We start from the raw sequence: 13,163 nt of genomic DNA, 5'->3' as shown, positions 1-13,163 counted from the left end.
GATCACCGACATTTTCAACTTGAGGTTGACGAACCTCAGTGTGATGACTCCGACTTCCGGAGTGGTGACTACCCTCACCCTCATTGTTACCCACTCCACCCTCTTCCTGTGAAGGAGGTGGAGAAGGCGTAGCTGTGTGAGGAGGAGGAGTAGGTTGCCGGTTCACGGGCCTAGGACCCCTCAACGTCCTCAACTCGGTCATCATTGCGGCCATAGCAGTCCGCGAGTCTTCATTTGTTTTCATCAGATTTTCATTGGTTTGCCTGCTAGCAGCCAACTCCCTCTGAACAGCTGCAAGAGCTTCAGCTACGGGATCAGGCTGTACGCCCGTTGCCCCACGGCCACTTCTAGGCCTCACAAGAGCAGCCAAAACAGGTTCTGGCTGAGCATTGGTGTTTGATGGTCCGGGGTTGTTTCGGTTCCTCGTCATGTCACTACACATGTTACACAAAGAAGTGAGTTGATCAGGCTCACACTTAGTGATCACATATGCAATAATCATAAAGAGTACTAAAACAACTATAAAGCATCAAACACTAAGCACACTCAACAATAGCTAACAGTTATTCCCTACGAAACTGCTCTGATACCATAAAATGTAACACCCCGTTCTAGAACCGGTTTGTTAACATCGCATTATGATATTAAGCGCAGTTACAATCACATGGGTTCAATTAAAATCCGGATAAATTTTTCATTTTAAAACGTACCGAACTTATAATACCCATTTTCGTGATCATAACCATATTACCTTGCGGAAATAGATAAATTAAGCTTAACATCATGTTCATTTTCCATTTTTAAACCATTCATTTACTTCTTATTTATTTCACAACTTCTACTATATTGTAGGTTTCTTCATTAGCTACCCGTGGCTTCAAACCGTGCTCAAATCGGAGCACTGTAGCCCAAGTTAGGACAACTTGAAGCAACACAAGAGAGTGTTGGTCACAGGCCCCGCGCGCTTCAGCGCGCTACCAGGCGCTCAAGCGCGCGCTATCGGGCGCTAAAGCCTCCATCTGGGCGCTTAAGCGCACGGAGGCAGTAAGCATCAGGCATTCTAATGTGGATGGGCGCTTAAGCGCGCATCAGGGCGCTCAAGCGCGCTACCCTGGGCGCTTAAGCTCCCACTGGGACGTTTTAGCGCGCAGAGACAGAAGCATCTCCTCCCTCAGTGGCTAGGGGCGCTCAAGCGCGGACCAGGGCGCTCAAGTGCGCAACCCTGGGCGCTTCAGCCCCACCCTGGGCGCTAAAACACGAGGGAGCAGTAAGCCACCCAACTTTCTGCAGCAAAGGGCGCTTAAGCGCACGCCAGGGCGCTCCAGCGCGCAATCCTGGGCGCTTCAGCCCCCACTTGGGCGCTCCAGCGCGAGGAGGCAGAATGCATTGGCACTCGCAGGGGCAGCAGGGCGCTTGGGCGCGCTCCTGGGCGCTTAAGCGCGCTGCCAGGGAATTCCAATTCCCACATTTCTCAAGTCCAAGCCTAGGGGAAGATGCATCCCCATTACAAACCCCAATTGTCCATGCCCCAAAACTAAATCCTAGCACTCATCCAACCTCTCCTCATGAGATTTGGCTAGAATTTGGGCAGCATGACCTTTGTTTTCTCATCGTTTACCAATTTAAACAAAGGGTACCTGATTGATTTTCAGCCCAACCAATTCAACAACTCATTACATAACAAGCATGCATATATTGAATTTCAAGTAGGCATCATTTACATTACATATCCTTTACAAATCATAGAACTTAGCTTACAAAACACTATGATCATTCCCTTGGCTCCCATCAACAAAAGGTGTAACCAAAGGCATGAGCATAGGCTAAGTTCATCCAATGAATCAAGATATACAAATGACCATGGGCTTTCAAAATAAAATCCTATACATATCAACTACAAAAGGCATGCATAAACTCAAAAGAAATGCCACATTTCATGCATAATCCAGATATGGCCACTTGCCACCAGAGGCTCCTGCAGCATCCTTACCTGAAAGGGGGTCCCCACAACACGGGGTGAGATATACGAATATATCCAGTAAACCAGGGGTCCTTGGAGCATCTCTCCACCCCACAGTTCCATATCAGTGTAATAGCAATAACAATAATAATGCAGTAAATACATATCTATGCAAAGTGCTATACATCTCCAGGAGAACTCCCTCGAGCTCTCAAGCTGTCCTAAGGAAACTCAGATGCAAATAGTCCTACTGGCCAGCTAACTACCAAGTATGATTTACGCATCGTCATGCAACATACCACATAGGGAAACACCATCCTATGCCACACCAAATGCATACACATACATATAACAAAGCATTACACTATTTCATTGCATTTATATACACTATAATTACCACTACCCTCTCAGGGCTTGGTGGAACAATCAAGGGAATTACACCCAAGGTCCGAAGGCTTACCTCAATGCTTCAGTCGACCTTTGTTCTTCACCAATGTCAACAATACTCTACTCCAAAACCAACACCTACACATGGTGTAATGCAATCAACACATTGCATCCAAGAGTATTTCACAATCAACCATCAAATACTCAATTCAAAACACCACACAAGTGTGAGCTTACCAATTCCAATGAGCTACTCAAGCTCCATAGCTTGTTCAAGCGGTTGATCACTCACGGTTGGTCCAAATGTCTCAATCCTAGACATCACAAGGATCCAATCAATCATTCCACTCACTAATTGTTCAACATGCTAGAATACTAACCAATCCAAGCATGAATTTTCCAATATTATGAACAATTATCAAATGACTATCTAGGCTCATTTCCACCGATTAAATGTCGTTCCTAGCATTTTTCACAACATGCTCTAAACTCCATTCTTCCTAGAACATAGCTAATTCAACTACATTTCATAAAAATCCCAATTTACTATTCACAAACCCTAACTCATGCAAATTTCAAGGAATCATGAGGCTCAAGGGTTAGAATCTTACCACCAATGGTCACACAACCAAGCAAGGAGTGTTCCTCAAGCTCCCATGGAGGTTGAACTTCCCAAAATTCCAAAATCTCTCCAATGGCCGAATTTTAGAGAGGCAATATCCCTCTCCACAATGCTCCACACTCAAAACAAAGCAAGGATTATTATGAAAGAGGAGGAGATTCTAAGCGATTTAGGCTTTTGAATCACTCAAAATGGTTGAGATTTGCTCCCCCTAGGTTCTCTCTCCCTCTCCCTCTCTTTCTTCCTCTTCTTTCTCTCTTCTCTTCTGTTTCTGGCGTCGACGGGAATGGGAGGGTTTGGGGCTCTTTTGGTTACTTTATCACTTAACATAGGTTAAGTGGTAACATGTGGGTATTGGTTCGTCTATCTATTCAACTCCAATAATTACCAAACTTTACCCAAAAGTCTGGAATATTATTCTAGGAATATTACTATTTTTATTTTTATATTTTGGGTACTTTTGCCAGTACCCATTTATACCCCTTAATTTTCACTGAGTACACTTTTTAACTCCAAAGTGACTCAGATTCATTTAATTAAGCCTTATACTTAATTTCACTCACTAAAACATGTTTAATTAATTAATTACACTTGATTTACTAATTAATTAAGATGGGCTATTATAGTATGCATATATGAGGATCTAAAATATTGGCAGGTTAGAATTTTTGCCATGATGGATGAGCCTATCTTAGATGCCATTTGTGAGAGACTAAGACAAAAGACATACATCAAAGGAAGTAGAATTTTGAGCCAGGGTGGTCTAATAGAGAAGATGGTCTTTATTGTACGTGGAAAATTGGAGAGCATTGGAGAAGATGGAATTGGACTTCCCTTATCTGAAGGGGATGCTTGTGGTGAAGAACTTCTGACATGGTATCTTGAACATTCTTCTGTTAGCACAGGTATGCAATTATCAACAATATGGATTCACTACTAAATTTGAAACAGCATGGTTCATCAATAAGGTTTGTCTTGCAGATGGTAAAAAAGTAAGGCTTCCGGGACAGAGATTGCTCAGCAACAGAACCGTAAAGTGCTTAACAAATGTGGAGGTTTTTTCACTCCGAGCTGCAGATCTTGAAGAAGTCACAAGCCTTTTCACGAGATTCTTAAGAAGTCTACGTGTTCAAGGATCCCTAAGGTCATTCATCTCCTTGTTTTTGTTGTATCTTGGTTCATGGTTCAGCAGCATAATCTTGAGCATTTTATTTTTATGACTTAGCAATATGAAAATTAACTACATGTCTTTCATGAATAGCATAACCTTTGTTGTATCTTGGTTCATGGTTTAGCATAATCTTGTTCCTTTATGTCTACGACTTGTCTACATTACTTAGATTTCAATGGTTCATTCTCATTAAGGGCTGTCCATAATCATCACACTTCATATTATGCAAATCACCGTGCACAATGAGAGGGCACAGAGTCAATAGGTATGGTATGTGTGCACAATAACACTGAGGAAGTTGGCGTTTCAGAATGTGTACCTATGGGATGAAATCCTTTTTTTATAGAGTATTTTATACCTGAGAATGGACTTGGGCTGAATATGTTAGGTATGGCTTATACTTCGCATTCAGATGAAGACTTTTGTTGGCAAGCCAGCGTTAAGACCCATTATATCTGTCCATAACAAAAATGAATGGTTGATATATGATATAAAACACCTTTGATCCAAATCCTGCTTTCCCAAAAAAAAGAAAATAGAAGGAAAGAATTGCCCTTAGTATATATGTCATAAGTTTGTCATTTTACTTGTAGAAAACCCAATTTCTGTTTACAAATCCATGGCTCTGATATAAATGATTTGATCATTTTATTATGTTAGGTATGAGTCACCTTATTGGAGATCCCTTCCCTTGCAGCAACCCGAATTCAGGTTGCATGGAGATACAGGAAGAAGCGTCTAAGTCGTGCTAATACATCACAATCAGTTCAAACATTGAAGTCCTATGTTGTACTGTAATATCTGATTAGCTACACTTTGTTGTAGATCGTCTGTTCACTTGCTTCCACATACAAATTTTCTTTTTAAAATTAAACAATAATTAAAAGCTAACGCATAATGAGTGTTACTTTGCTTATAACTAGTATTTTTTTTTGGGAGCATATTTTCTTATATAACAGGAAATAAATGATCTCCTACATAGACACACAAACACCATGGACCTTATTGTACAGGAAAAAGGAAAAAAAATGTAGTGGGTCTCACATTATATTGAATCAGCCGGAAAGTGAAGACTTCTTCTGTTACATAAGACTTACATTTCTCATTTTTTTATATCATTAATCATTGGTTCAAATAATGAATAAGATCATTAATGTATGATGGAGAAATCCAAAAAAAAAAAAAAAAATATTTCCCTTTATTTAAAAAAGATAACTTCAACACTTAAAAAAATCAATCTTCATCAAAAGTTGAAAATTTATGAAAACTGGTTTACAAAAAGAAAAAGAGAAATGGAAAGATAATTTCATATTTCATTTTGTCTCATCATGTTTAAATGAAGTAAAAAATGTAAAACGAACGAAGTGGACAAGAGAGGAAAGAAAATTGGTAAACAAAATTTCAAATGTTACACCTAGACCTACCTTGATACCCTCTGCCATTATGACTTCAAATGCTAACCTCCAATTTTGGATGTTACTCTCCCTTGACCCTCCATTAGCAAGTGCAATTTCCTCTATGAAAGATGTTTCCTTCAAATAGATAGGTCTTGATTTGTTCATAAAGCTGAACACACACTTGTGAAAATTTTATGGATCGATTTTCGTATAATATTATCACTAAATTTGTAATCCCATTTTTGAAGGAAAAGAGAAACCGATTTAACTCTTCAAAATTTTCTCTCCCTAAATTGCTCTATTAATAGAGTATGTATTAATAGATATTATATAGGGATAGGATATTCTGACACCCAAGTTATGTTACACTCATGTGACACCCATTCAATCTCACCGTTAGATCGCTTATGTTGATTCAACGATTATATTTATTTCCATCTTTGTATGGTCATGATTTCCCAAATTTAAAGTGAAAGCATTAAATATGGGAAATCATAACCATACAAAGGTAGAAATAAATATAAAATATTAAATTTGGGAAATCATGACTATACAAAGATGGAAATAAATATAACCGTTAGATCAACATAAACGATCTAACGGTGAGATTGACTGGGTGTAACATAACTTGGGTGTCACAATATCCTATCCTTATTATAAAATATAAATTTTCTATTTTATTCTATTTATTTTTCTTATTTTTATTTATTATATTTTTTTTTTAGTTTTACAATATACCATATAAGTATATGATAATGTTAGACTTTTTATAGAATTAGTTGAGTGTAAAGATAAGTGTCTTCGAACAAATATAATTATTTACCATCTAATAGAAATGACTCTTCACTGTCAAACATGTACCATCCATCGTTTATAAATATTAAAGGAAATCAAAATAAATCAGTCATTTTTTTATTTTCCTCCTTTACCGAAATTCTGTCAAAACATTTTATGAAATCTTTGCATTCATCATATATTCATTTTGTGCAATAATTCAAACAAATGTTACATTCGCCAGTACTATTTGTTGAAAAGTGTCATCAATAAATAAAGGTATATATTCTACATTAGTAAAGAATTATCATTTACTTCTAGACATTATAAAGATGACAAGTTATCTTAAGGAAACAATATCTAACCGTGGCTTGGATTTGATTTTTTTATGTTACAATTAATTTTACATCGTTTTCGTTTCATCAATTTCTTTATTGATTATACTCTTAAGTACATCAACTTTTAAAACTCAAATTTCTCCTCATTTCTATTTTATGTGCTTCTGTCCCCATCAGATATAACTTATTATTGTGCTCATAGCAATTGATTATGCTACTGCAGCTGAGCTCCCTCTATTATTCCAATTCGTCTAACGCTGTTTAAAATTTTGCCATGGAACAGTTATTTTATTATTTCCTCACTGGAGTATCATTTAAACAAGTTCCTTACTAGTCTAACATGTTTATTATGTGTGTTTTTTTTGTTTTGTGTGTGTGTGTGTGGGGGGATTCTCGAACATACTTGCATTATCTGCATTCCCATCATTAAATTCTAGAGTCAAATACATCCAAGTTAGATCTGAAACACAAATAAGTAAATAAAAAGGGGGGGAAAGTAAATAGATGCAAGAAACAAATAAATTGGACATACAATATTTCAAAACAGAAAAGAGGAATGTTATATATAAAAATGGGACTATTATTATTTTTTAAACTTACTATTTTTACTATTTATTTAATTATTGTTAGATTAATTTAAAATCAATGACAATTAATTTTTTAAATTATTTAATTTTAAATTAATTCAATAATGATCAAACAGATAATAAAAATAAATTTAAAACAATGGTAAATATAACTTTTCAAATAAATATAAGACCAAAATATAGGACATACATTCTGCAGTAAACTTCAATGATGTCAACTTTTCAGTCTTCTAAGCAAAAAAAACACCTACAACTATATGGTTGATATTAAACGTCTTAGAATAATTTATATAATTCATAATTCATGTAAAGTTATTAAATTATATATAAATTCATTCTAATATAAGACTTTTAAAATAGATCATTAGCGTGACAGGTGTCAAATTATAAATCTCACGAGATTCTTCTTTTTCCTTCAACATCTCTCTATCTCTCTCTCTCTCTCTTGGCTTATACGTTGTTGTATACAACCGAAAGTGCGGTCACGACACGTGAGCAGTCACTTTCTTGCACGTGTCGGCCCTTTATTCATGAACGGATCTTTTGAGTACCGCGTTTTCTGGAAGCTTCACACGAAACCCCCATCCCACCGTCCATTCCTCACATCATCCAGCGATCGTAGCCGTCTCCTCCTCAACCGTTCCTAAATCCTCCACGCAATCAAAGGACACGTGGCGAAAAAATAACGGTCAAATCTAAAATAACATTATTTTAATCTTATCCTCTTTCCCCCCTCTATAAAACTCGCTTCAGCCACAACTTCCATTTCTCACTGGATCCACTAAAACCGAACAGAACAGCAGAGAAAACAAGTTCAAGAGATTTTTTATTATTTTTACTATTTTTATTTTCTCAGATATTTTATTTTCCGGGAAATTTGATTTAAAGAGAAAGAAAGGAAAAGAAAATGGCGTTTAGCATGACTCACCAGATCGGGAGCCTCGCCGGGGCTCCGGTGCTGTCGGATTCCACGTCGGGAGAGTCCGCGGCGACGATGAGCGCGACGGCGGTTTGGAAGTCGCCGGCGGCGAGTCTACGTTGCAAGGTGAGGAGGTCGGACGGAACGTACGCGGACGGGTTATCGCCACCGCTGAGCCCGTGCAGGTCGCCGGTGCTGGGAGGAATCCGGCCGGATCTGTCGGTGGCGTGCCAGGCGTTCGCGACTGAGGCTGCGACGGCGACGGAGGAAGAAAATGAGTACGGAGTTGGAGCTAAGGGGAAGGTGGAGGGGACAGGAGTGCCGGTTTATGTGATGATGCCGTTGGATAGCGTGACGATGGGGAACGGTGTGAACAGGAAGAAGGCGGTGAACGCGGCGATGGCGGCACTGAAGAGCGCCGGTGTGGAAGGGGTGATGATGGACGTGTGGTGGGGACTGGTGGAGAGGGACTCGCCGGGAAACTATAACTTTGGCGGTTACGCTGAGCTGTTAGAAATGGCGAAGAGGCATGGCCTCAAGGTTCAAGCGGTTATGTCCTTCCACCAATGTGGCGGTAACGTCGGTGACTCTTGCACGTGAGTTTTTCTTACATACTTTTTTTTTTTTTAATCATTATTAGTGGAGTTTGGTATGGTTATTAAATTTCATATTCATGAGTAGTTTGTGTTACTTGATTTTTATTCGAATTTTATTTGAATTTTTTCTGTTTATGTGATGTTACTTCAATATTAAGGGTTTTATAATTAGAAAATTTTCCAACACACTCTTTGATATCTGTGTTGTTGTGGATATTACATGTAATTTTTTTAATATATGGGTCAAAAAATATGTGTCACACATGTTTTTTTATCTTTATAACATAAGATTTCAATTCTCATATGACTTGACAATTATAAAACTCATTAATTAAAGAATTTAATATAATAAAAAAAACTATTATAATTTTGAAATAAATTATAATTATAAAAATACTTTGATTTTCTCTGATTTATGCCTTAAAATGTCATAACGTAGATAAGTTATTAACATTTGACTATTGACGGTAGAAAAAGGGAAATCCTTACTTAAATATAGTTAAGGAAAAATGTTTGTCATTTTAAATTACACAAAATTATGTTACGTCGTTTTGGTGTGTTTTAACATTCTCTATTCTCTTTTTATTTCTAATTTTATAAATTAGAAAAAATGACAAAAATGACAAAACACACCAAAGTGATGAGCACCGTGCAATAAGTTTTATGAAAAAATAAAATAAGCGGGTAAAGCGTGTGGTTTACTGACGGAGAGATGAGGCCATGTGAGGTTGGACTTTTGTATTATTTTGCTTCTAAATGTAGTATTAGCTTTTCTATGGAATGAAGCTACTTGACTAGGAAAGAGTATATTTGGAACTTGGAATTGTATTTTGGGGAAAATAATCAACTTTATTATTGTTTAACTTTTTTCTTTTACCGTAACAAACAAGGTAATTTTTTGTCATTTAAAATATTAGTGCTTTATTTTTATTATGATTAGAAACTGAAGTTGATTTTTTTATTCTTATACTCTTAAAAATAATGGATAAAATTGATTCTAGGTTTTTTTTAAATGATTATTATATGGGTTTTGTATTTGTTATTTTATTTTATTTTATTTTTATCTTAAAAATAAAGGACCCATAACAAGAGGGTTCTTCTATAACATGATACTTGTTTTCCACGGTATAGAAGTTCATTTTCATCTTTCAAAAAACGTTTAAAATATTATTCAAAGTGGCGTGGTGATCACGGTGCAACGAGTCTTATTTTATTTGTGGCTCATAGTGAGGCCACGTGAGGTTGGACTTGTATTGTTTCACGTTGGCATCGCTACAAAAAGTAAATTAGCTTTTGCCTTTTAGGGATCTACATTTAGGTTAGTGGACCCAAGATCTTAACTTGTTTTGTACAGATGACTGTATGAATTTTATGTTTAGGTCAAGAATTAATTTATCAAAAAGAATATTTTATTAGTTGGGCTAGTTAATACTTTGAATTGGATCCACAAATGTCTTTTAAAATTAATTAATATACAATAATTGTTTTCGATGGCTATTTCGGGTTATCCCTAACATGATCATGACCGCTAGAGCACATGACATTAACTTCGTAAGGTAGAGACGAGATTGTTAAAAGTATCATTCTTAAGGATTTTCTTCATGTCATATAATATGATCCGAATTTAATGCAACATGGGCATAATAGTACACGTTGATATGTGTCCACTCCCAAAAGAAATGGGAGGATAAAGAATTAAAAAAACTGAACTGGTCCAATTGCCAAGTTTATTTTCTATCTAGATTTTTAATTGCCTTATTTGTTTGATTTTATAATATTATTCCCGAGTCTGGCTACAAGTGGCACTGGGTCTGAATACCTGGTGTCTTCTTCATGGGCTTACCGATTGTTGTCTTGTGTGCAGTATTCCCTTGCCCAAATGGGTTGTGGAGGAAATTGACAAAGATTCCGATCTAGCATATACTGATCAATGGGGAAGAAGAAACTATGAATATATATCACTTGGATGTGATACTTTGCCAGTACTCAAGGGCCGAACACCAGTTCAATGTTATGCTGATTTCATGCGAGCTTTCAGAGACAATTTCAAACACCTTCTTGGTGACACTATTGTGGTAAATATCTATTTTGCCCTTTTTAACGATTCTGTCTACCTTAGTAAAGTGGGTTCTCAGTGCACTTTTATATAATGCTGTTGTTTGTTGTGCAATAAATATTCTTACCTGAACTTCTATCACTGGCACGATTCAGGAAATCCAAGTTGGGATGGGACCAGCTGGTGAACTGCGTTACCCTTCATACCCAGAGCAAAATGGGACATGGAAATTCCCAGGAATTGGTGCTTTCCAATGCTTTGACAAGGTATATAAATATCTATTTATTGTCTATATTTTTTTTGTTTTTTCTCTCCTGTACTCTTTTCTTACTTGATTGTTTTTAAGTGTTACTTTGCTTTGTAATGGTGCAGTATATGTTGAGTAGCTTAAAAGCTGCTGCTGAAGCTCAGGGTAAGCAAGAATGGGGAAGCACAGGCCCTACTGATGCTGGCCACTATAACAACTGGCCAGAAGACACACAATTTTTCCGCAAAGAAGGTGGAGGCTGGGATGGTCCATATGGCGAATTTTTCCTCACCTGGTACTCTCAGATGCTGTTGGACCATGGTGAGAGGATTCTCTCATCAGCCAAGTCAATCTTTGATAACTCTGGTGTTAAGATATCAGTGAAGGTTGCTGGTATTCACTGGCACTATGGTACTAGGTCTCATGCTCCAGAGCTCACAGCAGGATATTATAACACCCGTTTCCGTGATGGTTACCTCCCTATTGCTCAAATGCTGGCTCGCCATGGTGCTATTTTCAATTTCACGTGTATTGAGATGCGTGATCACGAGCAGCCACAAGATGCTCTTTGTGCACCCGAGAAGCTCGTGAAGCAAGTGGCTTTAGCTACGAAGAAGGCACAGGTCCCACTTGCTGGTGAAAATGCATTGCCACGGTATGATGACTATGCACATGAGCAGATAATAAAGGCATCACAGTTGAATGTTGATGATGGTAACCCAGATGACACAGAGATGTGTGCATTCACATACCTGAGGATGAACCAGCAATTGTTTCAACCAGATAACTGGAGGAAATTTGTGGCATTTGTGAAGAAGATGAAGGAAGGGAAAAGTACCCATAAGTGTTGGGAGCAGGTGGAGAGGGAAGCCGAGCATTTCGTGCATGTTACCCAGCCTCTAGTTCAAGAGGCTGCTGTTGCACTCTGATGCACCAAGAATTGTTGGAGTTCTATTATGTTAGTAGGGCTTAGGAAACAGTCACGAGTAGGCCCTGAAAGTTTTAGTGAACCAGAAGCCTAGATTTGTGGCCATGAGTATGTATAATTCTGTATTATATTGTTGTATTCTACAACTTCCTGTTATTTTAATCTAAAACTTTTATTTATTGCCCTTCGTATTGTAGCGTTAGCATAAAGAATTTTGGGGTAACTACTAGCTACTTCACCTTTACAAAATAGTTATTTTTTTCTACATCAATAAACTGAACTGGTCAACAAATAAAGTCATTCTATATTAACTACGAATGCACTTTTACAGGAGATAATGCATTTGATGAGTTTCCGCAGAAGTTTGTTTGAATCTAACCTCTTTTATTTTTACGTGTGTTCATATTTGATGCTTTAGAAGTTGTGTCTCCTGCGTTATATGATATTGGATTCCAAAGAAGAAAGTGAACGTGCTTTAGGAGTTATATCTAGTATACTGTAGGGGATCTATTAATCTCATCGAGATAATTATCTCATGCAACAAATATAAGATTGTGGGGTCCATTACTTTAAAAAAAAAAAAAAAATAGTGAATCTCACTATTTTATCTCTGTTGTATGAGATAATTATCTTATGAAATATGAGACAATTATTTCTCATACTATAGTACCTGTACACTTAGTCGCAGTTGAATTGACTTGAGAAAATCTTTATCAACTTTATAGCTGTACATGTAATAATGTTTACACTTGTGCCATAATGAATAAAAGTATGCTGTCTGATGACCATACGTAATAATTGAAAATTGAGCTGATAGCGTCTATGTTCATTGATTGTTGTGATAAATATGATTCTTCAATGTCAATGTAATAATACCTGCAAAGATGAATTACAAAGAATTTTCAGTAGGTCCTACAACGATAGAGTTGCTTATCAACTAATTGTCCCATATAGAAAATCTCCTCTTCATGGCTTCTCACCCTAATAATTAAAGCAGCAGCTACTTATCAATGGTTGTCATTTTCAGTCCTCCTTGAACAAGCAAAAGATCTGCAGTGATCTCATCTAGAAGTACATTAAGGGTAAGCTTTTCCATATCCCTTATAACATCACATTTTTCCATAAATGCAAATGTCTCCTCATTCCAACTGAAACCCCACATACAGTTTATGTCTGGATCT

The 13,163-nt window shown here is 37.1% G+C and overlaps 2 protein-coding genes across 2 annotated transcripts; both read left to right on the top strand.

Annotated features, from left to right (window-relative positions):
• Window positions 1–3,642: 3,642 nt before the first annotated feature.
• On the top strand, window positions 3,643–4,882 carry LOC133293409 (probable cyclic nucleotide-gated ion channel 20, chloroplastic). The gene is made up of 3 exons (XM_061491977.1): window positions 3,643–3,874; window positions 3,951–4,113; window positions 4,801–4,882. The coding sequence occupies exons 1-3, from the start codon at window positions 3,643–3,645 to the stop codon at window positions 4,880–4,882; spliced, it is 477 nt and encodes a 158-aa protein (XP_061347961.1).
• Window positions 4,883–7,997: 3,115 nt separating this feature from the next.
• Window positions 7,998–12,169, top strand: LOC133293413 (beta-amylase 1, chloroplastic). Its single transcript, XM_061491979.1, has 4 exons — window positions 7,998–8,751; window positions 10,616–10,826; window positions 10,963–11,073; window positions 11,180–12,169. The coding sequence occupies exons 1-4, from the start codon at window positions 8,144–8,146 to the stop codon at window positions 11,981–11,983; spliced, it is 1,734 nt and encodes a 577-aa protein (XP_061347963.1). The 5' UTR covers window positions 7,998–8,143; the 3' UTR covers window positions 11,984–12,169.
• The last annotated feature ends 994 nt before the right edge of the window (window positions 12,170–13,163 follow it).

The sequence above is a fragment of the Gastrolobium bilobum genome, unplaced genomic scaffold, assembly GCF_033153095.1.
Source record: "Gastrolobium bilobum isolate Gb01-03AN ecotype WA unplaced genomic scaffold, APGP_CSIRO_Gbil_v1 utg18566, whole genome shotgun sequence".
In the NCBI taxonomy this organism is placed as follows: domain Eukaryota; kingdom Viridiplantae; phylum Streptophyta; class Magnoliopsida; order Fabales; family Fabaceae; genus Gastrolobium; species Gastrolobium bilobum.
The sequence above is the reverse complement of the archived record's forward strand: the minus strand, read 5'-3'. Positions and strand labels throughout refer to the sequence as shown.